This window comes from Thamnophis sirtalis, unplaced genomic scaffold (assembly GCF_051295495.1).
Source record: "Thamnophis sirtalis isolate CommonGarterSnake01/CBP01778 unplaced genomic scaffold, rThaSir2_p1.2 scaffold_2, whole genome shotgun sequence".
NCBI classification, from domain to species: Eukaryota; Metazoa; Chordata; class Lepidosauria; order Squamata; family Natricidae; genus Thamnophis; species Thamnophis sirtalis.
This window is the reverse complement of record NW_028261382.1, coordinates 61,481,068-61,508,872: the sequence shown is the minus strand read 5'-3', so window position 1 is coordinate 61,508,872 and position 27,805 is coordinate 61,481,068. Positions and strand designations below refer to the sequence as shown.

General features: G+C 44.9%; 2 protein-coding genes across 4 annotated transcripts; one reads left to right on the top strand and one right to left on the bottom strand.

The window, feature by feature from the left end:
- Positions 1 to 319: 319 nt before the first annotated feature.
- RANBP1 (RAN binding protein 1) lies at positions 320 to 11,996 on the bottom strand. Of its 2 annotated transcripts, none has more exons than XM_087705763.1 (6): positions 11,845 to 11,996; positions 9,414 to 9,550; positions 8,292 to 8,449; positions 7,803 to 7,931; positions 5,365 to 5,430; positions 320 to 3,083 (listed from the first exon to the last, which is right to left on the bottom strand). In XM_087705763.1, exons 1-6 carry the CDS (start codon positions 11,857 to 11,859, stop codon positions 2,959 to 2,961), a joined length of 630 nt encoding a protein of 209 aa, XP_087561889.1. In that variant the 5' UTR covers positions 11,860 to 11,996; the 3' UTR covers positions 320 to 2,958. The 2 variants fall into 2 exon arrangements, with proteins under 2 accessions (XP_087561889.1, XP_087561888.1); XM_087705762.1 differs by having other exon boundaries at positions 9,414 to 9,553; positions 11,845 to 11,990.
- A 320-nt stretch (positions 11,997 to 12,316) lies between these two features.
- On the top strand, positions 12,317 to 26,468 carry TRMT2A (tRNA methyltransferase 2A). Of its 2 annotated transcripts, XM_087705760.1 has the most exons (12): positions 12,319 to 12,525; positions 13,098 to 13,694; positions 15,474 to 15,582; positions 16,895 to 17,076; positions 19,162 to 19,276; positions 19,510 to 19,625; positions 20,942 to 21,053; positions 21,905 to 22,027; positions 22,580 to 22,655; positions 23,447 to 23,563; positions 24,059 to 24,155; positions 25,826 to 26,468. In XM_087705760.1, exons 2-12 carry the CDS (start codon positions 13,111 to 13,113, stop codon positions 26,166 to 26,168), a joined length of 1,974 nt encoding a protein of 657 aa, XP_087561886.1. In that variant the 5' UTR covers positions 12,319 to 12,525; positions 13,098 to 13,110; the 3' UTR covers positions 26,169 to 26,468. The 2 variants fall into 2 exon arrangements, with proteins under 2 accessions (XP_087561887.1, XP_087561886.1); XM_087705761.1 differs by lacking the exon at positions 21,905 to 22,027 and having other exon boundaries at positions 12,317 to 12,525.
- Positions 26,469 to 27,805: the final 1,337 nt, after the last annotated feature.

Sequence of the window (27,805 nt, the reverse complement as noted above, 5' to 3'; positions counted from 1 at the left end):
TGATTCACTTTAAGAACAGTGGCAAGAAAGGTTGCAAAATGGGGCAAAGCCCAAAACTTAACTGCATCACTTAGCAATGTAAATTTTTAGGCCCAATTGTGGTCATAAGTCGAGGACTACCTGTATTCCAGGTAGACAGGGTTGCATTAGTGCAAATGATAAAAACTGCAGCTTCATTTACCCATACAAGTCAAGTGGCCGACTACGAGAAACCGAAAGTTTGCTGCAGTGTATTTCCAGGGTATTGATTTAATAAGCTCCAACCTGCAATAACTCAAGGCACCAATCCGCTTTCCAATTAAAAATAAGATGGCACGTATTTCTTTTGTAGCATCTTACTTTATGCTCCTGTTTCTTTTTACACAGCATCGTTGAAACATCATTTTGTTTTAATATATAAAGTTAAACAAACACTATATAAATCCTGTCGGTATGGCTTCGTTTCTCTTTCTGAACACGTTTCCACCATTAAAAAAAAATTGCAAGGAGAAGAGGCCTCGGAAAAGCACACACAAGCGTTGCATTTTACAAAGGGAGCAAACAGAACAGGCAACCTGCATAGTACATTTACACACAGCAACAACAATGCAATTGTTCCCTTTCGTCCCGCTGTCCCCCCCACTCCCTCCCAAACCCAAGTGACAGACGAGGAGCTGCACTAAAGAGTCACATTCAACAGGTGCTTTTCCTTTTTTCGCACATCATTCACTTTTTTATGTCCCAGAAATTACAATACAGGAAATCAAGCTGTTAAAATAGCTCAAAGGGCAGATCAAGATCAGTTACACACAAGTTATCCTGAGACCAGAGAGAGAGAGCGACAGTTCTAAGAATCAAAAACAGAACACACCAAACTGTAGCGTCATCCCCCCCTCCCACTTACCTTACAAGAATTAAGCAAAACAAAAAGATGAAGATTAAATTTATTTCAAAGTTAGCCGGGTGAACAGTGCCTTTTTTTTTTTTTGATAAAACCATTTATAGTGATTTCAATCTGAAAATAAGTGTTCAATGCCCTTTTTACCTTACTGTTGGGTATACTGACAGGTCCTTGGGACTGGTTGAGGTATTTCTGCATCTCCCAACCTGCAGTCATGCCTTAGTCCAAGTATAATAACGCAAAAAATACAATACTACAGGAAGAAACGAATGCATCCATTAAAAAATGTAATGATGATTGTGGGGAGGGAGACAGAATATCAAGGGAATACTTAAAAATTCCAGAAAAAGATCATGGATGAGTTCAAACAGTTCTGCTGTTAATTGAACAAAAGCTTTTAATTAAAGTAGTAACAAGACGACTGGGCATATTGTTTCAAGCAAGAGAAAAGGAATGTTTTACAGCCACACTTGAGATGCAAGCGTTTGTCAATCATGGCAACGTTGAAGATGTGTGGACTTCAACTCCCAGAATTTCCTAGGCTGGCTGGGGAATTCTGGGAGTTAAAGTCCACTCATCTTCAAGGTGCCACGGCTGAGGAACACTGGAACAAGCTGACATGGAGAACTTGAATCTTTGAAAGAAACTTAAGACCAGGCGCTCTCAAACTTATATGCAGGACAGACAACCAGTGTTACTTTTGGGGAAGATTTCTACAATCAAGAGAAATGGATCAAGGAGGGAATACAGCTTGCAGAATATATACACACTGAGAAAGCCTGAGTTATATTTAAAAAAAATCCCCCCTCCCCAATTTTCAAAGACCAATTATAATCCATTTTTGCCAGGAGGATGGAAAGCGACAGCATACTTGGTTGGGTGAGCGTACCCCATGGTTATGGATGCAGAAGCTCATCATACAGAACATTTTTGGTCTCTCTGGCGAAGATTTAAGGGTGTCCCTGGGCTGTGAATCTTAACTTCTTTCAACTACCAGTGACAATGAGGAGGGAGCCCACAATGAAACGTTTTGTTACCCAAAAGTTTATTGTTAAAATGAGGGAATCATGTGGACTAACAGATGCAAATGCAGACATCAGTGCTTTTCCCCGGGTGGCATTAAGTAAGAAAGGTGGATTATTATTTTTTCTCACAACCAAAAGTTATCTTTTAAAAAAGGTGAATCCCACCCACCCCCGTTTCCCCCCAGAACACACTATGAAAATGCTACAATCGAGACAGCAAAAGCAACAAAAAATGTTATTACTTGTCTTCATACCTACATGGAGTTTATACTGAAAATTATTATATAGAAGGAACTGGACCTCTGGCCCTTTTACACAGAAAAGGATTTTGCTCTGCAGGAGAAAAAAAAAGGCCTTTGAAACAGCTTTATAAAAAAAAAAAAAACCGCATTCGCTGGACATCTCCCACTTTTGATAATAATTAAAAAGATATTATTTCTGCCTTTCTGGATCGCCGACTAAAAGAAACCGTAATATTTTGAAATACATCATAGGCCATTGTGGGATGACATTAGATTCAAAGGGACATTCTAATAAATCTGCACAAGAACACTTAAGGTCACTCAAACCTCAATTACAAGAAAAGGAACCTTAGCATAAAATTTCTCCTTTCAGTCATTACAACATTCAGCCACAATGCATCAGAAACATCTTTGTTACTCTCTCTTTTTTTCCCCAATCGGTAGAATTCAGTTACACTATACCTCACTTAAAATAGGCACCCAAACATATAACCCAAGGTAACAAGGGCAGCCACACATGAAGTGTATATAGAAAACCCTCTTCTTTTTCATACCGTTTCCAAAGCTTTATTTGTTCACTCTCCTGGATGACTATAAATAAGTATTTCCACTATGGAAAAGTGAGTTTTAAGCACAGTACATTTTCATGACTGGGGAATGGATCTTTTTTTTTTTCTGGAGAATTCTTCCAAAAGGGCAAAAGCTTAGAAAAAAAAACATTAGAATACAGTTCTTTATAAAGTCCCTTGTAAAAATTAAGAAAAAAATTTAAGAAAAAAAAAAAAAGGAAAAACACAAGGCCCAAAATGATTTATTGCTTTTCTTCAGTCTTTTCCTTGCCTTCTTTCTTCTCCGATTCTTTGCACTCGTCCTTTACAGAAAGGTCTTCTAATTTCTCAGCAATTTTATCAGCGCTATCGTTTTTGTCTGTTTCTGCTAAAAAATGTCGGTGTAGACCATTAGCATTTAATAGGCATTAGCTGGAAACAAGGTTATGGAATGCAGCAGGGAAAACATTATCTCTGTAATAACTTATGAGTGAGTATGAATTGCAAGTATAGAGATGTGCCGAAAACTGAACGTAACATGAGAACCTTTTGCTAAAGGTAAAAGTTCCCCTTGCACATATGTGCTAGGCGTTCCCGACCTTTTGCTACTATGGTTCAAATATAAACCTAAAAAAGAAAAGCATTTTCCAATTTGCTTTGCCTGAATATCTAAGAAGAATTAGATCTACGCAGCATTTTCACAAGTTTTAACACTTAAAAACCTGTTCAGAATTAAATGTGATGTGCCAAGACAATTGAAACAGAAATCCACAAGGAGGAAATGTTTTGTTTTATTCTGGACTGCTACTCTAGCAGACTTAAAAAGCACTGTAACTATGGTAGTCACGCGCAGAGTGAGCCTGCCGATACAGATGAAAATGGAAAGCCTATTGACCAGAACATTGTGGGGCTCAACACCTCAGAAATAATGAACATAAAAATATTGCTTTATTTATAAGGCTCCCAGTCTTGAACAATTGCCCCACTTTCCCACCATATTTGACCAGATGGAAATTATTTTTGTCCATTATAGCTAAAAGTAATTGATTTCATGGAAACAGGTAGTCCTTGAGTTATGACTATAATTCTTCCATTACTAAGCAAGGAAGTTGGAAGAGCCGAGGTGGCGCAGTGGTTAGGGTGCAGTACTGCAGGCCACTTCAGCTGACTGTTATCTGCAGTTCAGCGGTTCAAATCTCACAGGCTCAAGGTTGACTCAGCCTTCCATCCTTCCGAGGTGGGTGAAATGAGGACCCAGACTGTGGGGGCAAATTGCTGACTCAATTTGCTAAAAGTCTGTAAACCGCTTAGAGAGGGCTGAAAGCCCTATGAAGCGGTATATAAGTCTAATTAATAAATAAGTTAAATGAATCACTCAATTTTATGAGTCTGCATAAACCATTAAGTGAATCACATGGTTGTTAAGGGAATATGGCTCCCCCCACACAATTGACTTTGTTGCACATATTGATCATGTGATCCCAGGACACTCATACAAATTAGTTGCCAAGTGCCTGAATTTTGATCATGTGACTGTGGGGATGCTGCAATGGTTGCAAATGAGAGGACAGGTTGTTAAGTCAAGGACTACTTGACATGTGGGATAGCAGCCCACTGACTTTTTATTCAATTTGGCTAAATGATACTGGAACATTTTCATAAAGTTGAGCTATAAATAGTAAGAAACAACTGAGATGAAAGAGGAATATACCCCAAGACAAATTCTGAATGTATTCCCTACAACTAAGTGTGAAAGAACGGATGATTAATGTCAAAATAATTCTATTGTTTATTTTCCAATAAGGAAAACATAAAGAAGCAAAATTAAGAATTGGCACAAAATGAGTATTAAATGGCAGGGAAAGGGAAATTATCTCCTGTTGTGGCATACCAGCGGCCCTGAGGAGGTTGGGGAGGAACATGGGCCAGTCCTGGAGTCTGGGGAAGGCTCTGAGGAGGGCTCTGAGTCGGAGGCAGAGAGGGGGCCAGAGCCGTATGCCAATTATCAGCTGCCTTCAGAGTCAGACATCATTGAGGCAGATGAATAGCTGGAGCCTGTTCCCAGTGTGTGCATGCGCAGAGTGGCCAGACAAAGGGAACAGCTAAAAAAAGGGGTTGACTTGGGAGTAAGTTGTATGTTTAAACTGGGTATATATGTACAATGACAACAAAGTAAAGTGGATGATGAATGGCCCCTCCCAGAGAAAATAAAAGAGGAGCAAAAGGGGAGTGGAGTTTGCAGGAGACCATTGTTTCGCTTAATTGGTTCGTGACTGAGGCTCCTTGCCAAGATTTGCGGATATTGGCCTGGCAGCTCTCCAAGGCAGATAAGGTGACTGTAAATCCTCCCTTGAAAGACTTTGCTAGATATGAATGAACAGAATTCAGTTTCAATTAATCAAAGGGGTTTTTGTCAGGACAAGGAGTTTGCTTCGTGAAGCCTTGGTCAGAACACCTCCTTTAATAGAATGCACGATTCTCATGCCTGCTCTAGGTAGCACATATGAAGCCTATACACATCTTATACACTTCTGTAAAATATGTGGTGCAGACTTGTATCTCTTGGCTACTTCTTTGACTGGTGAGGGACCTCAGAAGAAATGCTTCAGATCTTATGAAGGGTAATATTCCCTTTTCCCCCCAGAAATAAGCGAATACAAACATCTTACCTTTCTTTCCCTTTTTATCAACTTCACCCCTACATTCTTCGAATTTTGCCTTGAATTTCTGTGCGTCTGTTTGAAAGGAGCAAAACGAGAGAGGGATTTAAGCAAGCAAAGTCGAAACACGTAGGAAAGCACGTGCTTCTTCAGACCAGAGGCTAAGATTTGCATGCAGTGGATGCAATTTCAGCTAAATTTCCCCTTTCAGAAGCCCTGTTGCCTTCCTGATGGAAAAATGAAGACTCTCAGCAAAGGGTTAAAAAAGGGTGAGGTTATTACTGGCTGAGTGAATTTCCATACAACCAAAATTGTGAAATTGGCATGACAGGAGTGGCCACTTAAGGTCACTGTAATCTACCACTAGACAGAAACTGCAAGTAAAGGTAATCCTCGACTTATGACCACAATTCAGCCCAACATTTGTGTTGCTAAGTGGGACAGTTAAGTGAATTGTGCTCCATCGTAGGAGCTTTCTTGCCACAGCAGTTAAGTGAATCAGTGCAGCTGTTGTTAGTAACACAGTGAAGTGAATTTTGTTTCCCCACTGACTGGGGCACCACAACCGTCATAAATATGAACCAGCTGCCAAGCACCCAAATTTTGATCACATGATCATAGGGATGCTGCAACGGTTCTAAGTGTGAACAGCGGCTGTAAGTCACTTTTTTTCAGTGAACTTGTAACTTTATAAACAGTCACTAAACGAACTGTTGTAACTCGAGGACTGCCTTGTTAAGAATATAATCTGTTGGGTTGGCAATATATAAACCATGTAACAATGTTGTACCTGTTTCTTTAAATCATACTGTAAAATCTGATTGGTTGCTGTTTCCTCAATCGGCCATAAGAGGGAGCCAGAATGACAGTTAGCTCTCTGTTTATTAGATGCTAGGCTGATCTGATCTGAGTGTTTTTGGAAGCTGGCTGTTAGAAAGTACGGTGAGCTATTGTAAGCTTTGCAACTGCTAGCAAACTTTGAGTACTGAACTGATTATATGATACTGGACTATGTTATTTGGATTATCCCTTAACTGAAAGACATTGATGACTGTCTTATCCGTGTATTACTTGGACAGTTTAATGGACTCTGATACCTCTATTTAAACTGCAGTGTCTCTGTATGCTGGTTTGTGTGTTCTCCAACACAATTCTCACAACGCCTCTCTGAACGTAATTCATTCAACAGGAAAAAGCTTTGTAACTTCATAGGCTGAGGAGCATCTCTCTGAATCCGTATTTGCTTCATCCCTTTGCAGATTCCTGAGCTACAGGCAATCCTCAACATACAAACATTCTTTTAGCATTTACAACGGCAGTGGAAAAAGTAACTTATGACCATTTTTCACACTTACAACCACTGCACCATCCCTGTGGTCACGGGAACAAAATTTGAATGCTTGGCAACTGGCATATATTTATGCCTGTTGCAATTTTCTCCAGCTTGCCTTCAGACATTGTGGGAGCTTCATCACTGGAAGCTTTCAAGAAGAGACTGACTGCCATCTCTCAGAAGTGGGGTGGGGTCTCCTACTTGGACAGAGGGTTGGGCTATATGACCTACAAGGTCCCTTCCAACTGTTAACCTGTATTTCTGGAGTCATGTGATCACTTTTGAGACTTTCTGAAGAGCAAAGTCAAAGGGGAAACCAGATTCACTTAACTTACTGTTATTAATTGAAACTGCAGCAATTCACTTAACAACTGTGGCAAGAAAGGTTGTAAAATGGGGCAAAGCCCAATGAACAAGTGTTTTTTTTTTTGCAACAGACATTTTGGGCTCAATTGTGGTCGTTAAGTCGAGGACTAGCTATGCATCACACTGTCTATAGCCCTCTAATACATCGGACTGCCTTCTTTCTGGCTTAAAAATCCGAGCCTTCTCCTGGCACCTTGAACAGATCTCATAGAACAGGGGTGTCTGAAGTGGTGTAAGGATTCCTGCCTAAGCAAGGGGACTACGAGACCTCCAAGGTCCCTTCCAAATCTGTTATTCTATTCCAGGGGTCGGCAACCTACGGCTCTGAAGCAGCATGTGGCTCTTTCATCCCTCTGCTGTGGCTCCCTGTTGCTCAAAACATGTGTCACAACCACCAATGTGCGACGCCTGCCGGCACATGACTTATCAAGCTTTTCGACCCCCGGTAGATTAACCATGGATAAATCCAAGAAAAGAAAAGTTTCAGAAGAAAACACAACCTTTGATTCAACTACATAGGCTAGTTTTGTGGCCGCTCAGGAAATAGTCAGGCACAGGAAGGGTTTTTGTGGCTCCCGGTGTTTTCTTTTCTGTGGGGAATGGGTCCAAATGGCTCTTTCAGTGTTTAAAGTTGCCAACCCCTGTTCTTTTCTATTCTAGTGTGGGGTTTTCCCATCATTCTTAAACTACAAGGAGAGGAAGACCACTTTAAAAAAAAAATCCAATTTCTCCAAAACAAGGAACTTACTTTCTGCATTTAAAAACCGAATTGCCAGCAGCTCTGGTTTAGGACTCTCATCTGCAAAATCAGCATGTGTATTCCACACCCAGGCCCGGTCACTCCCAGCGTTGGGTTTCAACTCCATGACAGGTGTGACTGAAGTGAGGAGGGGAGGAATTAGGCACAGGTAATATAGCAAGATAATACAAACTATCAAGCAATATTATAAAGCTGTGAAGAACCAGCAAGGAAGATCAAAAAGTTTATCTAGACAAGAATGACTGTCCAATTATCTATTATCCATATTTAAAATATTGTCGAATATATTTCACAATGTTATCACTATTATTCAGTTTCTAACAATACAACCTATAACTACAAATAAAAGTAATTGGGCCTTGAATAGTTTTCTAAAACCATTGAGCAGAATGAAGCTATCAATTTGACTTCAGAAAGAGTTTGTTACAAAACCAACATATACAGCAATCTTAACTAGAAGAATACTAAATTACATACTATAATGGTTTGCACAGATTTTAAGAGTCTTATCTCTCCTCATTAAAAGGCGGATGGTCCCCTTATCTTTGTGCTTCAGGAGTTTTACATCCCCAGTTCCACGTTCTTTCCATTCTGGAAGGTCACTTTCTGATGCAAATCGGAAAAGTTTTGCTCGCCTTCATGAAAAAATAAAGTGCAAAAAAAAAAAAAAGTCAAATGAATGGCAATGAATATTTCAGAGATTATACTGAATTAGGATCTTTTAGCATCACTGACATAACTAATAAGACAACACAAACCTGGAATTCATCGTTTGATAAAAGCCTCTAGAGAAACTCCTTTGAAATAAAATGCCTTTAAAATTTACTTTTGGGATGGCTAAGTCAGTTTCAGTCAGGTACAATGGAGTTCCAACACTTTTTAAATTAAGCTTCATGATGAAGTAAAATATAGAAGAAACAAAAGTTGGGAAAATAAGAAAAGGACAGAGAAACATACAAAAAAGTAATGATTTCTGACTTTCTTCAGTGCTGCAGATTAAAAAAATAATACACTGACCTTTTACTTTAAATTTCTGAACTTTAAAAGTTACTTCTATCCATTACTAAATCATTTTAATCTTCGAAACCTAAACTCAAACATTTCACCCCCACAGTTTCAAGTAGAAAGTATAGAAGTGGTCTCCAAGTAGAAACAAAACTAGGTAAATTCTTTAATTTAGAGAATCAATTTTGCCATGTCTACTAACTCCATCAACTTTACCGTCCTAGAGAAGAGTCCCCCAACTTTTCTGGCCAGGAGGGAAAAGGTTCTGCGTGAGCAGCCAGAAAGCGTGCAGCTCCATTTGTGTGAGTGGCATGCATGTGTGCCTGCTGCTCACTTAAATGCTCGCTGCTTGCACAAGATGTGCCTCTGCAAATCCTCACAGCCCACTAAGTGGGCCGTGGCCCATAGAATGGGGACCGGTCCTACAGTTCCAACACTGAATGAATTTAAACAGCCCATTTTGTTAAAAGTTAAGCAAGCCTGTCACATATTTCCCACAAAAGTGGGACTTCAGTTTTACACCTGGAAAGTTTCCTTCCTGAAAGTTAGGAGAGCCTGCTAATTTAATTGCAGAAAGCTTCAACTCGAGCTTACATTTTGAAAACCTCCTCCTCGTCTTCCTCCAGAGTTTTGATCTCTTGCTCAGGAAGAGAAACGATGGGCTCAAACTGCGGGTCGTGGTTAGAGTCATCAGCATTGTCAGTTGCTGAGTCATGCTCCTCATGTGCCTCCTGCTAAAGAGAGGATAATGCACCGAAGGCTTATTAGAGAAGATCATTTCAAAAAATTAAGATAGACATTCTGGTAAACACACCATCTGCCTTTCATTAGAGCGCCAATTTAATCCTATTTCATTCTGAAAACAACAGTTTTTTTTACAGAACTTCAAAAGAACACAAAGTTCAAAAATCTCACAAGCAGAAATCTCCAAATCATGTTTTTAGTTATATTATCACTTTCTAAGCTTTAGAAAAGAAAGAGTGCCAGCTTGCAACACTTCTAAATATAGGTATATATGGTGCTCCTCAATTGACATCCAACCGTATTAAAAATTTACTCTAATTGGGTGGAGAACCTTCCTCGTCCAAGGAATAAACACCACAGATTTGTGAAAAGAATACATAAAAACATCAATAAAAGGATGCTGCCACAAAAAACTGAGGCTTTATTCAGGAGTCTTTGGCAGTGGTCAGCTGAGAAATAAAAGTATTAAAAAATTGTGCATTCCCTTGTTTGTACTTTAGTCAAAAACCAAGAATGAGAACAGATTAATTGGAATTTGATGGCTACAAAAGAGGATTTTAAAACCTCAAGGTTTTCCTTCTCCAGAATTGAACCTTATCTGCACTTTATTTTGCACTTGAGAAAAAATATATATCCTTGAAACAAATAATGATGCCCAAAATGACTTTCACATATTGCAATTCTTTTTACAGCAATCTGGAACCTGAAAACCCGATTTAAGGGAAATCACTGCCGTTCGCTTAGCCCACCACTTCTCAAACAGTGGCCTGGGGACCCCTGGGGTATTCATGATATTTGCTGGTATTCACAAAGTCAAATTAACAAACATTTTAACATTTTCTTAGTTTTAATTTCTAATACAGAACACCTCCATAATAGATATAACCCAGTCCAACTAAACCCATCATTTTGAAGAAGGCAAAGGGGGATTCCAGAGTTTAAAGACTGGCGAACCTAGGAAGCCACAAGAATGTTGTGCAAAAGTTTAAGACCGGCATAGAAATTTAATATTCTTTTTAAAAAAATATGCATCAGGAAAGTAGTAGTACGAAATTTGGATCCTTATGTGGGTGTTACATGTATTGACTGCAGCAAGAATTGCAAATGATAAATATTGGAAAAATGCAAACACCCCATGGGATTGGGCTGAAATGGATAGATTAACCTTAAAAATTAAAGATAAAGAAGACTTGAAATATTATAGGACATGGAATGAATTTTATGAATGGATAGAGCCAGGAGGTAGCAATGAGTGTAAAGTTGACAAATGTCAATCGTTGTTACTTTGGAAAATAAAGAGGTATAAAATTATGGATATAATATGGGAAAATTGTAAATAAACTAATATAAGTAGAAATTTAGTTAAAGCTTTTTTCTTTTCTTTTGGTCTTATTACTGTAATTATTGTTAATATAGTACTGTTATAATTATTAGCCTGTATGTTAAGATTTACTATTGATTTTTCTTTAGCTTTGCTTTATTTTTAATTGTTATCCTGACATGGCACTGGCTTTTCAATGAAAAATAAAGTAATTTGATATGATTTTTTTAAAAAAAATGCACCAGGAAAGTAATAGTACGAAATTTGGATCCTTGTTATGTGTGTGTGTGTACTGGGGGGACGGGGGACAGGAACACACTGGGGGCCAGAGTCACCTCGTAGGGGAGATGAGCGCCATGAAAATTTAGTAATTAATTAAATTAATAATTATTATTGGGGCCGTGCAGCGTGGAAGGGCTCCCTGGCCGAAACAATAGGCGGGCATCGCTTTTGGGTTCAGGGATGGCTGCCCTGATATCCAGCCAGGGGAAAAGACCCTCGTGGGGAGAAACCATTCTTCTGGGGGGGGGAGAGAAGCAATTTTGGGGGAGGGGCTGGCTCGGGAATGCCGAAAATGACCCCCCCAAGCCATGGAGGCAACTAAAAGACCACCGCGGAGGGGCTTTTTGGGAGGGGAGGGGCATGATCGGGATCCTTCCCGCCGTTTCTCCCATTCCATCTCCCCCGGAACACATGGGGCGGCCCAGAAAAGAGGGAGGGAGGAGCAAAGCACGAGGCCGCAGGACCCCGTCTCTCCCTGCCGGGACTACAACTCTCCGAAGGCCCGGCCGTAGCCGGCAAAGGCAAGGAATGCTGGGAAATGAAGTCCCTCACCGCAGCCCCCCCCCCAAGCCGGTGAGGGAAGGCCGCCTCGCGCCTGAGGGGCCTAAAAGGCGGAGCGGGAAACAACCGCCACCTCTACCTCAGCGCCTCTCCCTCCACTTCTTCGTCTCCCCTCACCTTCGTCTCGGCCATGGTGGGGCTGCCGCTCCCCCGTTGGGTTCGCTCCTTGTCGCCGTGCGGCTTCCCGCCTCCGCTGCCCGCTCCCGCCGCGAGCTCCGTCGCTGCGCCGCCTTGGCTCCGCCCACACGACGACGCGGCACGCCCACCGCGTGCTGCCCGCGCCGCTGCCGCCGTCGCCGCAAAGGCTGATGGGAGTGAGGGGAAAAAAGGCTGAGCCTAACCTCGACGGCTTGTTTTTTATAAGCCCAGCGGGGTTTCTTAATGACGTTCTCCGCGGGTGGGAGACGAACTTCCTCGCGTGTCGGAGAGAGAGGGGAGAAAAACGGTTTTAAGTATCGAGGAGAGGCCTCGCGCGCGCGCTTTCCGCCCTCCTTCCCGTCGGCCTGTGCGCGACTTTCCCCCCCCCTCAACTCTAGGCGCAACGCTGCGTGGAGGAGGGGCACGCTCACCCTTACGCACGCGCGTACGCACACGAATGCACATACGGGGATTACCCCCCCTCCAGCCTTGCTTTAGTTTAGAGGGGAAAAAAACAAAAAAAAAGCCGAAGCGAGGCAGAAGCGGTGCAAGCGGCGTCATGCCGGCCTAGTCCTCTTAGAAGCCCCGCCCTGTTTTCCCGCGCCTGCGCCATTCGGAGTGGGTCTTTGAGGCCGCTCGCCTAGTGGGCCCGGTGGCGAGGTGAGTGGAAAGTTTCGCGCGGTGGGTTCCTTGGGCTTCTGGCCGAGCATAGGGCCGCCCCTGCAACCTTCCACAGCCTGGCGCCCTCCGGATGCGCATGGATTGCGAATCTAGGAAGGCCCCGCTTGTTAGGAGGCTCGGTTAAAGGGCGCTAGGTTGGAAGACTCCTGCGCAAGGGGTTCTGGGGGATGTAGTCTTAACACTCCCTTCCCATGGAAAAGCACCTTGTTCAATTGGATGCCTTGAGTGCCCCCCCCCCCCTTTCCTGCTCAAGACCCCTATTGCTTTTTCAACCTTGGGAACTTTAAGATGGACTTCAACTCCCAGAATTCTTCAGCCATTTGTATTTCAATAGAAATCAAAAGCTTTCAAAATTGCACCAGAAATAGCAAAAAAATAACAAAACACGTGGCTTCTCTCCTTGATTAAACCACGCAGTTTAATTGTGAATTATTACGTTTTCTGACTTTTCATTCATTCAGTTAGTTTTACCCTCAAAATGATCTCCCCTGTGATTTGATTCAAGGCTTAGACGCTGCGAGAAAGTCAAATCTGTTATTTCTTTTTTCTAGAGTGGCTGAAATAATGGAAGAAGACGAGGACTCCGTGCGCTCGGCGGATCCAAAATGCGCCACTCCGGAATCGGCGGTCCAGAGCGTAGAAAAAAATACGGAAAACCCTTCAGAAACTTCCAACATGTATAGGTACATTAAAGAGGACTTGTTCACTTCGGAAATCTACAAGGTGGAACTTCAGAACCTGCCCAGGTACATCGGCTTTAACGAAGTCAAGAAATTCCTCGCCAAATACGGACTTCACCCGCATAAGATCAAACTGATGGGGAAACAGACCTTCGCCTTCGTCACCTTCAAGAGCGAGGAAGAACGGGACAAAGCCATGAAAGTCCTCCACGGGGTCTGGTGGAAGAACCGGAACCTGAGCGTCCGCTTGGCCAAGCCCAAAGCGGATCCCATTTTGAAGAAGAGGAAGAGAGAGGAAGGCGCCGAAGAAGCGTCAGCCAAGCGCCCGGCTTCGTCCAACGATGGCGAGGAGGAGCCTCTGAGCAAGCAGATAGCGGATGTGGTGACTCCTTTGTGGGCGATGCCCTACGAAGACCAGCTGGTGACGAAGAAGAAGCAGTGTGAAGAAGTGTTGGGGAAACTGACCAGGTACCCTGTATCCAGGAAAATAAAACTCATCGGGAAAAATAAGTCCTAGCGCCATGATGGGGAATCTATGGGCACCCGAGCATCAGCTCCACATGGGTGTCAGCTGATTTTTGGCCTTCTGGGGGGGCTGGGGGAGGCCCTTTTCGCCCTCCCCAGGCTTCAGGAATGCTTCCGGAGCCTGGGGAGGGCGAAAAACGGGCTAGCAGGGGTCAGCAATCCATGGCTCTGGAGCCGCATGTGGCTCTTTCATCCCTCTGCTGAGGCTCCCTGTTGCTCAAAATATGCATCACAACCACCAATGCACGACCCCCGCTGGCACGTGATTTAATGTTTAATTCAACTACGTGTGATGATTTCGTGGCCGCTCAGGAAATAGTCAGGCACGGGAAGGGTTTTATGGCTCCTGGTGTTTTCTTTTCTGTGGGAAACGGGTCCAAATGGCTCTTTGAGCGTTTAAGTTTGCCGACCCCTGCCCTAGAGGAAATATCAAGCTCAGCTTGCTGGCGAGTTATGCCGCGTGCGTGGCGGGGGGGGGGGGGTTGTGCATGCATGTGCACAAGGGGACACGCTTTGCATTATGAGTGCCATATATGACACATTTTTGGGACCCAACAATAAAACAATAAATAATAACAATATTGTTATTAACAATCAAAAGGTTAGCCATCACTGTCCTAGCATGATTTTTCAGGATGCTGGTAATATAAGGCCTACCACAAAATAAGCCCCAGTTAAGATTGTCAGCCAGATGGATGCGTCTAAGTACCCTATTACACCAAAAATAAGACCTAACCAGAAAATAAGCCCTATTGCATCTTTTAGCGCAAAAACTAAGACCCAGTCTTGGCGTGAAGTGTTAATACCGCTTTATAAGGCCTTGGTGAGGCCACACTTGGAATACTGCATTCAGTTTTGGTCGCCACGGTGTAAAAAAGATGTGGAGACTAGAAAGAGTGCAGAGAAGAGCAACAGAGGATTAGGAGACTGGAGGCTAAATCATAGGAAGAACGGTTGCAGGAACTGGGTCTGTCTAGTTTAATGAGAAGAAGGACGAGGGGAGACATGATAGCAGTCTTCCAATATCTCAGGGGCTGCCACAAAGAAGAGGGAGTCAACCTATTCTCCAAGGCACCTGAGGGTAGAACAAGAAGCAATGGGTGGAAACTAATCAAGGAGAGAAGCAACTTAGAAGTGGGGAGAAATTTCCTGACAGCGAGAACAATTAATCAGTGGAACAACTTGCCTCCAGAAGTTGTGAATGCCCCAACCATTTGTCTGAAACGGTATAGGGTTTCCTGCCTAGGCAGGGGATTGGACTAGAAGACCTCCAAGGTCCCTTCCAACTCTGCTATTGTATTTTTGGGGAAACACGATAATTTGCTTTTCTGGAAGCTTAATTCCCCTGGTAGATACCTGACACTGGTGAACTTGTCCATGTTCTAATGGACAAAGTTAACCCATGCTTGGATTCTCCCGCAGCGCACATCGAAGGACCGTTCAGGTAAGTCAACATGACAAACCCTGAAGTGAACTCAAAAGATTCCTTTATTAAGAGCACCGGCAGCCCCGGCAAAATGTCTCCCTTTCAACGCAGGCTAACAAGTCTGCCTGTATATGTTTTCCGTCATACTTTCTTGGATTTTATGCTTGGAAAATGGGGATAGCCTCCTCCACCGCTTTGAACAATGATTGTGGTTTAGCAATGATACATGATGGGGCCCCGATTTTGATTTAGTCATTTTCTTATCTCCAATAATTTTTTTTTTAACTTGATTTCAGGGACATGGGAAACAACAACCGAGCACTACTCCCGTGGCTGTTCCTGCAAAAGGAGAAGCACGATGGGCTTTGTTGCTCCTTGGACGGAGTGAAGCCATCCCCATTACAGGTCATGCATACCGAGAGTTTTGCACGATACCCGTTTCATCAAAGTTTGAGAGTAAAGTAAAGTGCAGGAGCACGGTGGCTCAGTGACTAAAAAGCTGAGCTTGTTGATCAGAAAGGTCAGCAGTTCGGCGATTCAAATCCTTAGTCCTGCGTAACAGAGTGAGCTCCCGTTACTTGTCCCATCTTCTGCCAACCTAGCAATTCCAAAGCAGGTAAAAAATGTAAGTAGGAAAATAGGAACCACCTTTGGTGGGAAGGCAACAGCGTTCTGTGTGCCTTCGGCATTGAGTCATACTGGCCACATGACCACGGAGACGTCTTTGGACAGCGCTGGCTCTTCGGCTTTGAAACGGAGATGAACACCGCCCCTTAGAGTCGGGAACGACTAGTATATATGTGCGGGGGAATCTTTACCTATACATATTGGGGTATGTGCATTTCTGAAAACCTCCCTCCTGAAATAATAGAAAATACTTACAAAGGTTCCCCTTGGACATATGTGCTAGTCGTTCCCAACTCTAGGGGGCAGTGCTTATCTCCATTTCAAAGCTGAAGAGCCAGCCCGTTTCGAAGACGTCTCTGTGGTCATGTGGCCGGCATGACTCAACACCGAAGGTGCACGGAACGCTGTTACCTTCCCACCAAAGGTTGTTTTCTAGTTGCATTTTTTTACGTGCTTTCGAACTGCTGGATTGGAAGAAGCTGGGACAAGTTACGGGAGCTCACTCCGCTACGCGGCGCTAGGGATTCGAACTGTTGACGTTTCTGATCGACAAGCTCAGCGTCTTAGCCACTGAACCATTGCGTCCCTAACAACCGTGTTACTAATTCAATCATTGCAGCGATTCCCATAACAAATGGAGCAAAACTTCACTTAACAAATTTCTCACTTAACAACATAAATTCTGGACTCAGTTGCCATGAGTCAAGGATCGTACCCTGTTTCCCTGAAAATAAGACCTCCCTGGATAATACGCCTGATCGGGCTTTTGAGTGCATGTACGAAAATAAGCCCTCCCCAAAAATAAGCTCTCCCCTGAAAATATTGCAACACAGCAGCAGCCATGAGGTGACCACGCTCGCCACCTCCTGCACCTCAAAAATAATAAGACCTCCCCGAAATAAGGCCAAGCGCTTATTTGGGGGGGCGGGTTAAAAGAAAATAAGACCCTGTCTTATTTTCAGGGAAGCACGGACTGGCTGTATTGTCACGATGGTTGGGATTGTCGCTCCTCACTTTTGTTGTGCCTTCCCTACCAATGTGCATTCTCCTGTTCAGCTCTGTTCTGAATGTTGCCTTGCTTTGCATTTAGACCGGGTACCGCAACAAATGTGAATTTTTGATTGGCTTAGGCCCAAATCAGGACGATAAAACGGTCGGCTTCCGGCTGGGCAAATACAAGGGGGGATCCTGTGCTGTGGTGGAACCTTTTGAGACCATCCACGTTCCCACGGAGGCCAAAAAGGTGGCCAGGGCTTTCCAGGACTACATACGGTGAGCCACCTGCTGTTAATGAGTTTCTGCTTTCTGTTTCTCCAATTTTTGGCCCTTGCATGTTAGACAAATGTAGTGTTGTGGCTCGCCAGCAGAGCTGGCAGCAGATTCGGACAGTGAGGAGGTTGGGGAGGAACATGGGCCAGTCCTGGAGTCTGGGGAAGGCTCTGACGAGGGCTCTGTATCGGAGGCAGGGAGTGGGCCAGAGCCATCTGACAGTTATCAGCTGCCTTCAGAGTCAGACATCAGTGAGGCAGATGAACAGCTGGAGCCTGTTCCCAATGCGCATGCGCACAGCTGCCAGATGAAGGGAACAGCTAAAGGACAGGGGTCGACTTGGGAGTAAGTCCACAGGTGGACGATGAATGGCCCCTCCCAGAGGAAATAAAAGAGCGAAAGGGGAGTGGAGTTTGCAGGAGACCATTAGTTTGCTTCATTGGTTTGTGACTTTCTGAGACTCCTTTCCAAGTTCTGTAGATATCGGCTTGGCAGCTCCCCAAGCCAGATAAGGTCTGTGACCATAAATCCTCCCTTACAAGACTTTGCTGGATGTGAGTGAGCAGAATTCACAGCAAATTAATAAAAGGGGGTTTTGTCGGAACCAGGAGTTTGCTGCATGCTCTTAGGAAGCCTAGGTCAGAACATGTAGTTTGTGTACATTGTCTAAAAATGAAATTCAATATAGAAAAAAGTAAAGTCTTGCACTTAGGTAAGAAAAATCAAAAGTGCACATATAGACTGGGTGAAACCAGGCTTGCTAGCAGTAAATGTGGGAGGGATCTTGGAATCTTAGTCGACAACCAATTACCGTATTTTCACGACTATAAGCCGCACTGAAAATCCTAAAATTTGATCCAAAATCGGCAGTGCGGCTTATAACCTGGTGCGCTTTATATGTGGAAAAAGATCTCCCAGCTGCTTTGCTCCTCGCGACTGCAATAGATGTCCAGAAGCGGCTTTTGGGGCTAATGGGGATTGGATTTCCAGCTCGATAGCTCCTGCCGCTTCTGGACGTCTATTGCAGTTGTGAGGAGAGTGAGGAGAAGAGCGCACGACGGTTCTTGGCGCTCCGGGAAGCGGGAGAGGCGCGCGGTTTGGTTTCTCCTCCCTGGACGTCGCAGCAGCAGCCCCAAGCGCACCGATCTCTGTGTTTTTCGCATCGGGGTGTGCTGCAAGAGCATGCCCCGATGCGAAAAACACAGAGATCGGTGCGCTTGGGGCTGCTGCTGCGACGTCCAGGGAGGAGAAACCAAGCCATGCGCCTCTCCCAGCTGCTTTCGGGGCTTCCTGGAGCGCCAAGAACCTTCGTGCCGCTCCTCGCGACTGCAACAGATGTCCAGAAGCGTCGGGAAACGTGCGGCTTATAACCCGGTGTGCTTTATATGTGGAAAAAGTTTGAAAAATTAACGTTAATTGATACTGCGGCTTATAATCCGGTGCGGCTTTTGGTCGTGAAAATACGGTAAATATGAACCAACATTGTGTGGAGGCAGCCAAAAAAGCCAACACAATCCTAAGTTGCATTAACCGGGATACAGTCAAGATCAAGTGAGGTTCTAATATCACTCTATAAAGCCCTAGTAAGCCCACACTTGGAATACGGCATCCAGTTTCGGTCCCCACACTATGAAAAAGATGTGAAGACTCTAGAAAGAGTGCAGAGAAGAGCAATCAGGATCATTAGGGGACTGGAGGCTAAAACATACAATGAACGGTTATAGGAACTGGGCATGGCTAGTCTACTGAAGAGAAGGACCAGGGGAGACAGGATAGTAGTCTTCCAATATTTGAGGGGCTGCCACAGAGAGGAAGGGGGCAAGCTATTTTCCAAAGCACCTGAAGGGCAGACAAGGAATAATGGATGGAAACTGACCAAGGAGAGATTCAACCTGGAAATAATGAGAAAACGCCCCCTCCCTGCTTCTATGGTGCAGGAAGCTGTCTAGGCCACACCCTCATGGCCATGCCCAGTTGCTAAAAAATTTTCAATCCGGGTCCTGAGCCGCCCCGTATCTTACACAGAACACTGGGAAGCTCCCTATCAACAGTTGCCTGGTTTAGTAATCAATGATTTGTAAATTACAGATCAACCTCTTACAGCGTTTATAGCCCAGAAACCTACGAAGGACACTGGAAGCAGCTAACAGTTCGTACTAGCTCGAATGGCCACGTCATGGCAATTGCCTATTTTAATCCGCAGGTATGATAAAAATTTCTTTTCTGTAATAATAAAAGAGCCTTTTGGCCACTTTTTCGATGTCTCGGGAAACTGCTGATTGTTTTGGGGAGTTAAAGCATGGTTCCCACAGAGAAATGTCTGTCCTGCTTAAGATGTTTTCTTCATTTTTCCTAATTTTCTTTGAAGCCCGCTGTGCTGTGTAAGACATCTAAGCATCTTTCTGGTGGATTTTTGTTTTGTTTTGGAATCTGTAGAAATTAAGCAAAGAAGAACTTGCTACGCTGCAAACTTCGATGGCTACTTACTTCACAGACGGCCCTGGAAAAGACAGCGGAATAACATCTTTATATTTTGTAGAAGAAGGTCAGAGGTAACGACAAAAGATATTTTTCAGGGTTGTCGGACATGGGATGCCATCACGCCCCTATAAAGGGAGAAACTAAACTGCTACAAAATACAGCTGAATGTTCAAAATGCTAAGTGTTTAGTAAAAAAAACATTAAGGTTCATTAGAAATACTGTAGACTTAAGCGCATCCCACCCTGTTTCCCCCCAGATCCAAATATAATTTTTATTTGCTTTTGTAAAAAGCAAGAAGCAGAGTCTTGGTCCTGGCAAAACCCCTTTTATTTCCATGACTGTGAATTCCTTTCATTCACAGTTCGCAAGGGTTAGCAAACAGTCTTTCAGAGGAATATTTATCCACACGAACCTTATCTCGCTTGGAGAGCTGCCAGATACCTAGTTTCCAAACGCAGGGCAAGGCAACACTTGGCACAGAGTCTCTTAAAGTCACAAACAGAACTTTCCACTCTTGACACGATCAAAGGAACGAATTGTTTCCTGCAAAAGCCCCCTCCCCATTTGCTCCTCTTTTGTTGCCTATGGGAGGGGCCAATCACCTCCAAGGGGTGGCTTTACTCCCAAGTTGACCCTGCTTTCTTGGTTGTTCTTGTCTTCTGGCAGCTCTGCGCATGCACACACTGGGAACAGGCTCCAGCTGTTCCTCTGCCTCACTGCTGTCTAGCTCCCTCTCTGCCTCCGACGCAGAGCCCTCGTCTGAGCTTCCCTCAGCCCCCAGAACTGGCCCATGTTCGTCCCCAACCTCCTCACTGTTTGACTCTGCTGCCAGCTCTGCTGGCCTCCGGCAGGCCACAACAACTTTACTGCCACAGTTACTGGCAATACAGCCAAGAGGGGCTGGAAATAATTAGAATGAAATGTTAACTAGTGGAATTTTTTCTTCCTGGTTTGTCTATAAGTCCTTTGGGAGCCTTGCTGAATAGCCATCGCCCAATAAGATGGGAACATTTTAAGCCCTTTGATTTCATTAACATATAAACATTATTTGAGATTACTTAATTGGGCTGTTATAATATTGCAGCTGAAGAATCATTGCATTCATAAGTTCAAGCATCATCTCAGACCCCGTTTTCTGGCCCTGATTTGTTTTATCCCTAATCTTAAATCGGTGAGTATGATTTAGCGCAGTGTTTCTCAACCTTGGCAACTTGAAGATGTCTGGACTTCAACTCCCAGAATTCCCCAGCCAGCATTCGCTGGCTGGGGAATTCTGGGAGTTGAAGTCCGGACATCTTCAAGTAGCCAAGGTTGAGAAACACTGATTTAGTGGATGCGAGGAAGGCCATCACAAAATTCCCTTTTCCCTGCTTCTTCCCTATGTAGAAAATCACCAAATCGCGAAGATTTAATTTTGAACAACATTGCTGGTGAGAAGTACATCCAGGAAAATCTTCTGGGGTTAAAATTCCGGATTTCGCCCCAGGCTTTTTTCCAGGTAATTTTTCACAATGTTTTTTTTTACTTCAGCCGCGTTTTGGGGTGGGATTAATTGGATGTTCTTTTGAGGTGAATTTTTAGGAAAAGGGAAGGACTGCCCATGTTCCTAGTCCCCCCCTCCCCCCCCAAAAAACCCAACAAGAATTTGTGTCAGGGTTTATTGTAAACCACCCAGTGCATTAAAAATTGGAGGGGTAAAATTATACAAGCCTATGTATGTATGTATGTATGTATGTATGTATGTATGTATGTATGTATGTATAAGTGGCTCTGTGGGTGTTATGTTCCATCATAACTCTGGAACACCTCGAGCAATTTCAACCAAACTTACTCTCTGGAGAAAAATACTATGGGGGTAAGACACCTCTAACACTCCTCGGGGTGTATGTTTTGTTAAGCAGCCTGTTGTGCCTTAAAATGGCTTCTACTGTACAGCACAGTGAAATTACCATGGTAACGGCTTCACAGTACTCCACAAGGGGGTTCCTTCTGGTAAGGGGGCAAATCTAACATTAGAAATTATGTTTGGTCTGGACATTTCCTCACTATAAATGAATACCCGGGTAATGCCGGGTCATCGTCTAGTGTAAAATAAATCATAGTGTCTTTTATACCTAAGTGTCGGTGGGTGGAGGAGTTAAAAAGAAATTATGGCTTTTTTGTAAAAAGTCCCGTGGTTTCCTTGTTCCTCCCTATTGTCCGAAGTAAAACTGTATTAAGTTTTTCACCATAACTTTAATTTGGTATTCCGGCAAGTCAAACTGACTTCACCCCACTGAGATTTTTGCCAGTGGCTTCTTCCCGGCTTGTTAGATGACTTAATAGCAAGAATAATGTTGGACTTCACAGGTGAACACGGAGGCAGCCGAGGTTCTGTATTCAACCATTCAGGATTGGGCCGACATCAATCAGGAAACCACGGTGCTGGATGTTTGCTGTGGGACTGGATCAATTGGCATATGTCTTGCACAGGTGAAGGGACAGGTTGGCTTCCTATTTCCACAGGGAAGGGGGAGCAGGGACATCACAGCCCGTCCCCCCCCCCTCCATAGTATGTAGGCCTAGACCAGAGGTCGGCAACTTGCAGCTCTGGAGCCGCATGTGGTTCTTTCATCCTCTGCTGCGGCTTCCCGTTGCCGCTCTGCAGAGAAAAAAGGACTCCACGCTAGGAGGAGACTCTTTGGTGAGGGAACCGTACTTCCGGTTGGCAGAGGAAAAAGGATGCTGTGTTAGTAGGAGACTCTACGGTGAAGGAACCAGACGTCCGGTTGGCAGAGGAAAAAGGATGCCCCATTAGGAGGAGACTCTATGGTGGGGGAACCAGACTTCTAGTCGGCTCCAGAATTGAACAGGGGGCTTCTGGTTAGGACTTAACAATCACAATCAGGATTGGAACATCCACTGCTAAGCTAGGCAGTTGAGAAGTGAGCCACACCCGATTCTGCTAATTATTTTTTCTTTTTACCATCGTTATACTCATAGCCAGCAAAGTGTTAACTGATTATTCCTTTTTTTATCATGCAGAAAGTGAAGAAAGTTATTGGAGTGGAACTCTGCCAAGAAGCGGTTGAAGATGCCAAAGCAAACGCTCAACTGAACGGTAAAATATAATAAATGTCGAAACCTCTTGCTCACACTGCTCAACTCGGAAGGTTTCTAGCTGAACCAAATGCGAGGATGGCATTCAGTTCTTATGTACAATGCATCAGTGATTTTCAACCTGTGGTCCACGGAGACACACACACACCTGCCCTCCCAGGATCCATGATGTTGTCAACAGGGGCTTTGCGAAGGCTTGGGAACAAATGTCATTTAAATCTTGAGTCTTGCTGGTCCGTGGCCATGCTCCGTGGCCACAAAAGGCATTTAAAGGGGTCCGTTGGGAAGAAAAAGTTGAGAATCACTGCAGTACACAAACTCTGTAGATATCCAACAACAGAAGAGGAATTCTGACGTGGGTTTTACTATATTTCTTACTAGCCAACAATCAGGCATGTTCTGGGTATTTATTTATAGGGGGGAAATTTCCAGACCAAACATAATTTCTAATGTTGGATTTTCCTCCTTACCAGAGGGAGCCCCCTTGTGGAGTACTGTGAAGCCATTACCATGGCAACTCTGCTGCGCTGTACAGAGGGAGCCATTTTAAGGCACAACAGGCTGTATCTTAACAGAGTACACACCCCAAGGGGTGTTCAGGGTGTCTTATGTCCACAGTATTTGTTTCCAGAGAGTAAAATCATCTGTGTACCAAGTTTGGTTGAAATTGTTCGAGGCGTTCCAGTGTTATGCTGGAACATACACACACACAGCCATTTTTATATATATGGAAGAAGGAAGACGACGTTAAGGTTTTAACATAAACATATTCTTTTTTTGCTCCCTTTTCAGGCTTGATGAATGTTGAATTCCACTGTGGGAAAGCTGAAGAGCTTGTTCCTCGCCTGGTGAACATGTTAGCGCCACACAACACAGTTACAATTGTGGATCCCCCACGAGCAGGCTTACGTAAGTGGGTAGGGGGAACCTCAGGGCCGTATTTAAGTGGAATTTTAAATTTACACAATGGTACAGGGAAATGTGCGGGAAGACAAAAACGGATTGGGTATGGGAAGAGAGGCAACTGCTGCTTTGCTCGTAGGTTTTTCAACCCCTGCCACTTTCCTGTCCTTTGAGATCAGTAAACAATCTTCTAATTTATCCTTTACTACTTTTGGGAGAGGGAGGGAAAAAAAGCCACTTTTGAGTTTTGGGGATGTAATAGAGAGATGCTACAAAGCGAGTTAGGGTAACATTGAACGATATGAAGACTTCGTTTTCCTGGTGGAAAAGGATCTGTAGAATTACTCTCTGCTCTTTCCTACTTTTGTTACGGTAGAGTTTTAACATTCCCTCATTTGGAGCTAACTGTTGTTTCTTTGGGGGGGGGGGGGGAGGAAGCTGCCTTTTCTTCAGAGTTGTCACGACAGCCAAAAAAGCCTACAGTCATGTATAATTTCCTAGATTCCAAAGTGATCCTCGCCATCCGAAAAGCCGAGCACTTGAAAAAGCTCCTTTACGTCTCCTGCAACCCTCGAGCGGCTATGAACAACTTTGTGGAGTGAGTCTACAAATCATTGTTTTCATCGTTTTAGCCGTTGACTTACCCACTGCAGGATGGAAGCCTCTTACGCATGTTACCAACCTCGTCAAGCCCCCCCCCCCATTCTACGATCAGGGGCCTTGACGAGGGCTTGTGTGGTGTATATGAAATTGTGGGCTATGTCGTTGGATGTCTGTATGTTCAGAAGGGTCTCCCCCACGGTGAACAGGCCATAATGGATACCCCAGAGTAACCGATCACATCTGCCAATCCGAATTGGACCAGCATGGCAGATTATGGTCTATCCCAGGAGTCAGCAAACTGTGGCTCTGGAGCCGCATGTGGCTCTTTCCTCCCTCTGCTGCGGCTCTGTCACCGGTTGGCACCACAATTTTGAGAGGAGCTTCCGGTTGGGGTGGGAAGAAGCACAGTGCGCCAGGAGAAGACTATGGCAAGGGATTTTCCAGTTGTCTCCACAATTGATAGGCCTTTTGGTTATGACAGGTAGAGGAAAAAGTACACCGTGCTAGGAGGAGACTCTATGGTGGGGGGAACTGAACTTCCGGCCAGCTCCAGAATTGAACAGGAGGCTTCCAGTTAGGACCTTTGTGGCTCCCGGTGTTTTCTGTGGGAAATGGGTCCAAATGGCTCTTTGAGTGTTTAAGTTTGCCGACCCCTGGTCTATCCCAGTGATGGCTAATTTTTTAGGTGCTGAGTGCCAAATGTGGACCTGTGCGTGAATCCCCAAATTGCAGTGCAAGCGCCCTCTGTGCATATGCCTCGCCCATTTTGTGCTTCTAGGTTTGTGCAGGCCTTCCAGGCCCAAAATGGGGTGCGGGAGAGCCTGCGCACGAGCCCCCAAAATACAATGTGAATGCCCCCTGCACATGGGCCCTGCCCCCCATATATGCACGTGTGCGTCCCCTACATGCATCCTGACCTGTGCACGTGCAGCAGGGACTTGAAGACCAGCTGGTTGGCAGGAGCCGCGCGCATGCATGTTGGAGCTGGGCTGGGATGAGAGCTGGTGTGCCCGCAGAGAGCTCCGTGTGCCACCAGTGGCCCCGCGTGCCATAGGTTTGCCATCACGGGTCTATCCCTTCCACAGGCTAATACAATATCAAAAACGGTCTCGTTCCCCGGAGGCCCTAGGGCACAGGGGTGTCAAACGCGAGGCGAGTTATATCTGGCCTGCAATGCCGCCCTGGAAACAATGAAGGACCAGCCCGTGGTGCCTCTGCTAGTGAAAATGGAGATTGGGAGGGCTGCACGTGGCCCTCCCAGGCTTTTTCGGCCAGGATGGCCTCCTGCAGCCCTTTGCCTGTGAAAACGGCGCTCAGGAGGGCCGTGTGCAGCCCCTCCCCCAGCTGTTTTTTCTGGCAGAGGGCTGCAGGAGGCCATCGTGGCTGAAAACGGAGCCCAACCAAGCCCTATATGGCCCCCTGGGCTCAGTTTTAGCTGGCAGAGGGCTGGCCTTGCACTCCTGGCCATGCCCCCCTGCCCCTCCCCAAGTACAAGCACCCTGATGCAGCCCTCAATCAAATTGAGTTTGACAGCCCTGCCCTAGAGCAACTACCTACAGCAGAGGGTGCTTTCAGGACCGTATAGGTTGGAACCTACAATATAAGCAACCTCAAGTCATTGAATAAGAGGATGAAGATTCATAGTGTGTTTCCTCTCTCCCGTAGCCTTTGTCGAGCACCTTCTCACCGTGTGAAAGGCGGCGCCTTCCGGGTTATCAAAGCAACGGCGGTAGATCTTTTCCCCCACACCATGCACTGCGAGATGCTTTTCTTCTTTGAAAGAATAGAGTATCCAACAGCGGGCTCAGCAGAGATTCCAGATGTTAAATCGGTGGAGATTCCAGATGTTAAATCGGTGGGTACTCCGGGTGTGGGATCGGAGGACATTCTGGATGTCAACTCGATGGAGATTCCAGGTGTGAACTCGCTGGAGATTCCAGATGTGAAGTCCCAAGAGGCCGACACCACAGACTCCCTCCCGAAAACAGTGATGGGATGTCCCAGTTAGCGATTGTCCATCCAGTACCAAAGGGACCCGTTTTACCTCCTTATCTTAAAAGGGTCTGCTGCTTCCCTACCCCCCCCCCCCCCTTTCCTTTCATTACCCAGCAAAGCTTCTGCTTAAAGTTTGAAAAAGTACCAAGTTGAAGTATGTCAACAGTAAGGGGGGACTGCTGGAAGCAAAGGCCTAAAGATACAATTTCAGACTGGATAGGGTTGCTTTTTGTAAAGGCGTGTTTTTGAAATCATGGCGCAAACGGGATGAGAGTCCTGTGTACCAAACAAATTAAAGCCACTGGGTGCATTTTGTGTTGTGTAACTTTCTTTGTCCCTAACGTACTATCAAAGTTGTATTTGCCACAATCCAGGTAAATCCTTGATGTGCAACCATAATGGAGTCTGCCCATTATGCACATCACATGGTTGTAAAGGGAGTGACCATGCAACAAATGATTGCAAGCAGTGGTGGGATTCACTTACCTTCCCTAAAGGTAAAAGGTTCCCCTCTCACATGTGTGCTAGTCATTCCTGACTCTAGGGGGCAGTGCTCAACTCTGTTTCAAAGCTGAAGATCCAGCGCTGTCCAAAAACGTCTCCGTGGTCATGTGGCCAGCATGACTCAACACCGAAGGCGCAGGGGACGCTGTTCCCTTCCCACCAAAGGTGGTTCCTATTTTCCTACTTGCATTTTTTGTGCTTTCGAACGGCTAGGTTGGCAGAAGCTGGGACAAGTAACAGGAGCTCACTCCGTTACGTGGCACGAAAGATTTGAACCGCCAAACTGCCGACCTTTTTGATCAACAAGCTCAGTGTCTTAGCTGGAGCTGCCGCGTCCCACTACCTTACCTACCAAATTTGGCAAATGTGAGCATATGCCAAAAGGTTGTGCATTACATCCGGCGGGTGGGCAGAGGTGCCGCTGCAGGTTTGCCAGAACTGTCTGAATCCCACCTCTGATTACAAGTCAGCAACTGCCTGTACTAAATTCTACTTTGTTAAATGCTGAATCCCCTAGTTTTAATTAATGTTGCTGAAGAACCTCAAAAATAAGAACCTCCGGAATACTTAGGAAACACATTTAAGGCAGTGGTTCTGAACCTTCACTTCAGACCTCCTTTAAACACATTTTGTGACCACAGCCCCCCCAAGACTTAAGATGTAAATAACATTTTCAAGCCTTCGCAAGACCCCCTGGGATTGACATCTCCCAGGTGTTCGCAGACAAGAACCACTGCTTTCAGAGGGTGCCCCCTCCTACCCCAAAGACCTCTAAACATTTATTTCTTCACTCACATAGGAAACACAGATGGAAGGGAATTTGTTCTGACAATTACGTCACCCTCCTAGACAGAAGAAAATTAGGCTGCATGATTCAAAACTGCTTCTCTTGGCCATACAACTTTTTTTTAAAAAAGCATCAGGGGCACAATCTTTGGCTTGGCGCTGCGCTGGCACCCTGCCATCAAAGGACTAGTGGGGGGGATGGGCGGATGGGCAAAAAAACTGCATGCATTTGTGTGTGGAAATTTGGGAGGGGGTGTCAACGTGGAACAGGTTCTTCAAGGCCTTTTGCCCCCAGGGGAAAATTACTAGCCCAAACACCTCAGTGTTCCCAAAACATCCCGGCGGCATCTCATTGGCTGG

Excerpts from the sequence above, each read along its gene's own strand:
- RANBP1 (XM_087705762.1), bottom strand. Across the intron at positions 8,450-9,413 it reads GAGGAGGAGGTTTTCAAAAT|GCGAGCAAAACTTTTCCGAT; the intron begins GTAAGCTCGAGT and ends TTTTTCATGAAG. Across the intron at positions 3,084-5,364 it reads TGATAAAAAGGGAAAGAAAG|CAGAAACAGACAAAAACGAT; the intron begins GTAAGATGTTTG and ends GACATTTTTTAG.
- TRMT2A (XM_087705760.1), top strand. The coding sequence starts at position 13,111 with ATGGAAGAAGACGAGGACTCCGTGCGCTCGGCGGATCCAAAATGCGCC. Across the intron at positions 15,583-16,894 it reads TGAAGCCATCCCCATTACAG|ACCGGGTACCGCAACAAATG; the intron begins GTCATGCATACC and ends CTTTGCATTTAG. Across the intron at positions 24,156-25,825 it reads GCTATGAACAACTTTGTGGA|CCTTTGTCGAGCACCTTCTC; the intron begins GTGAGTCTACAA and ends TCTCTCCCGTAG.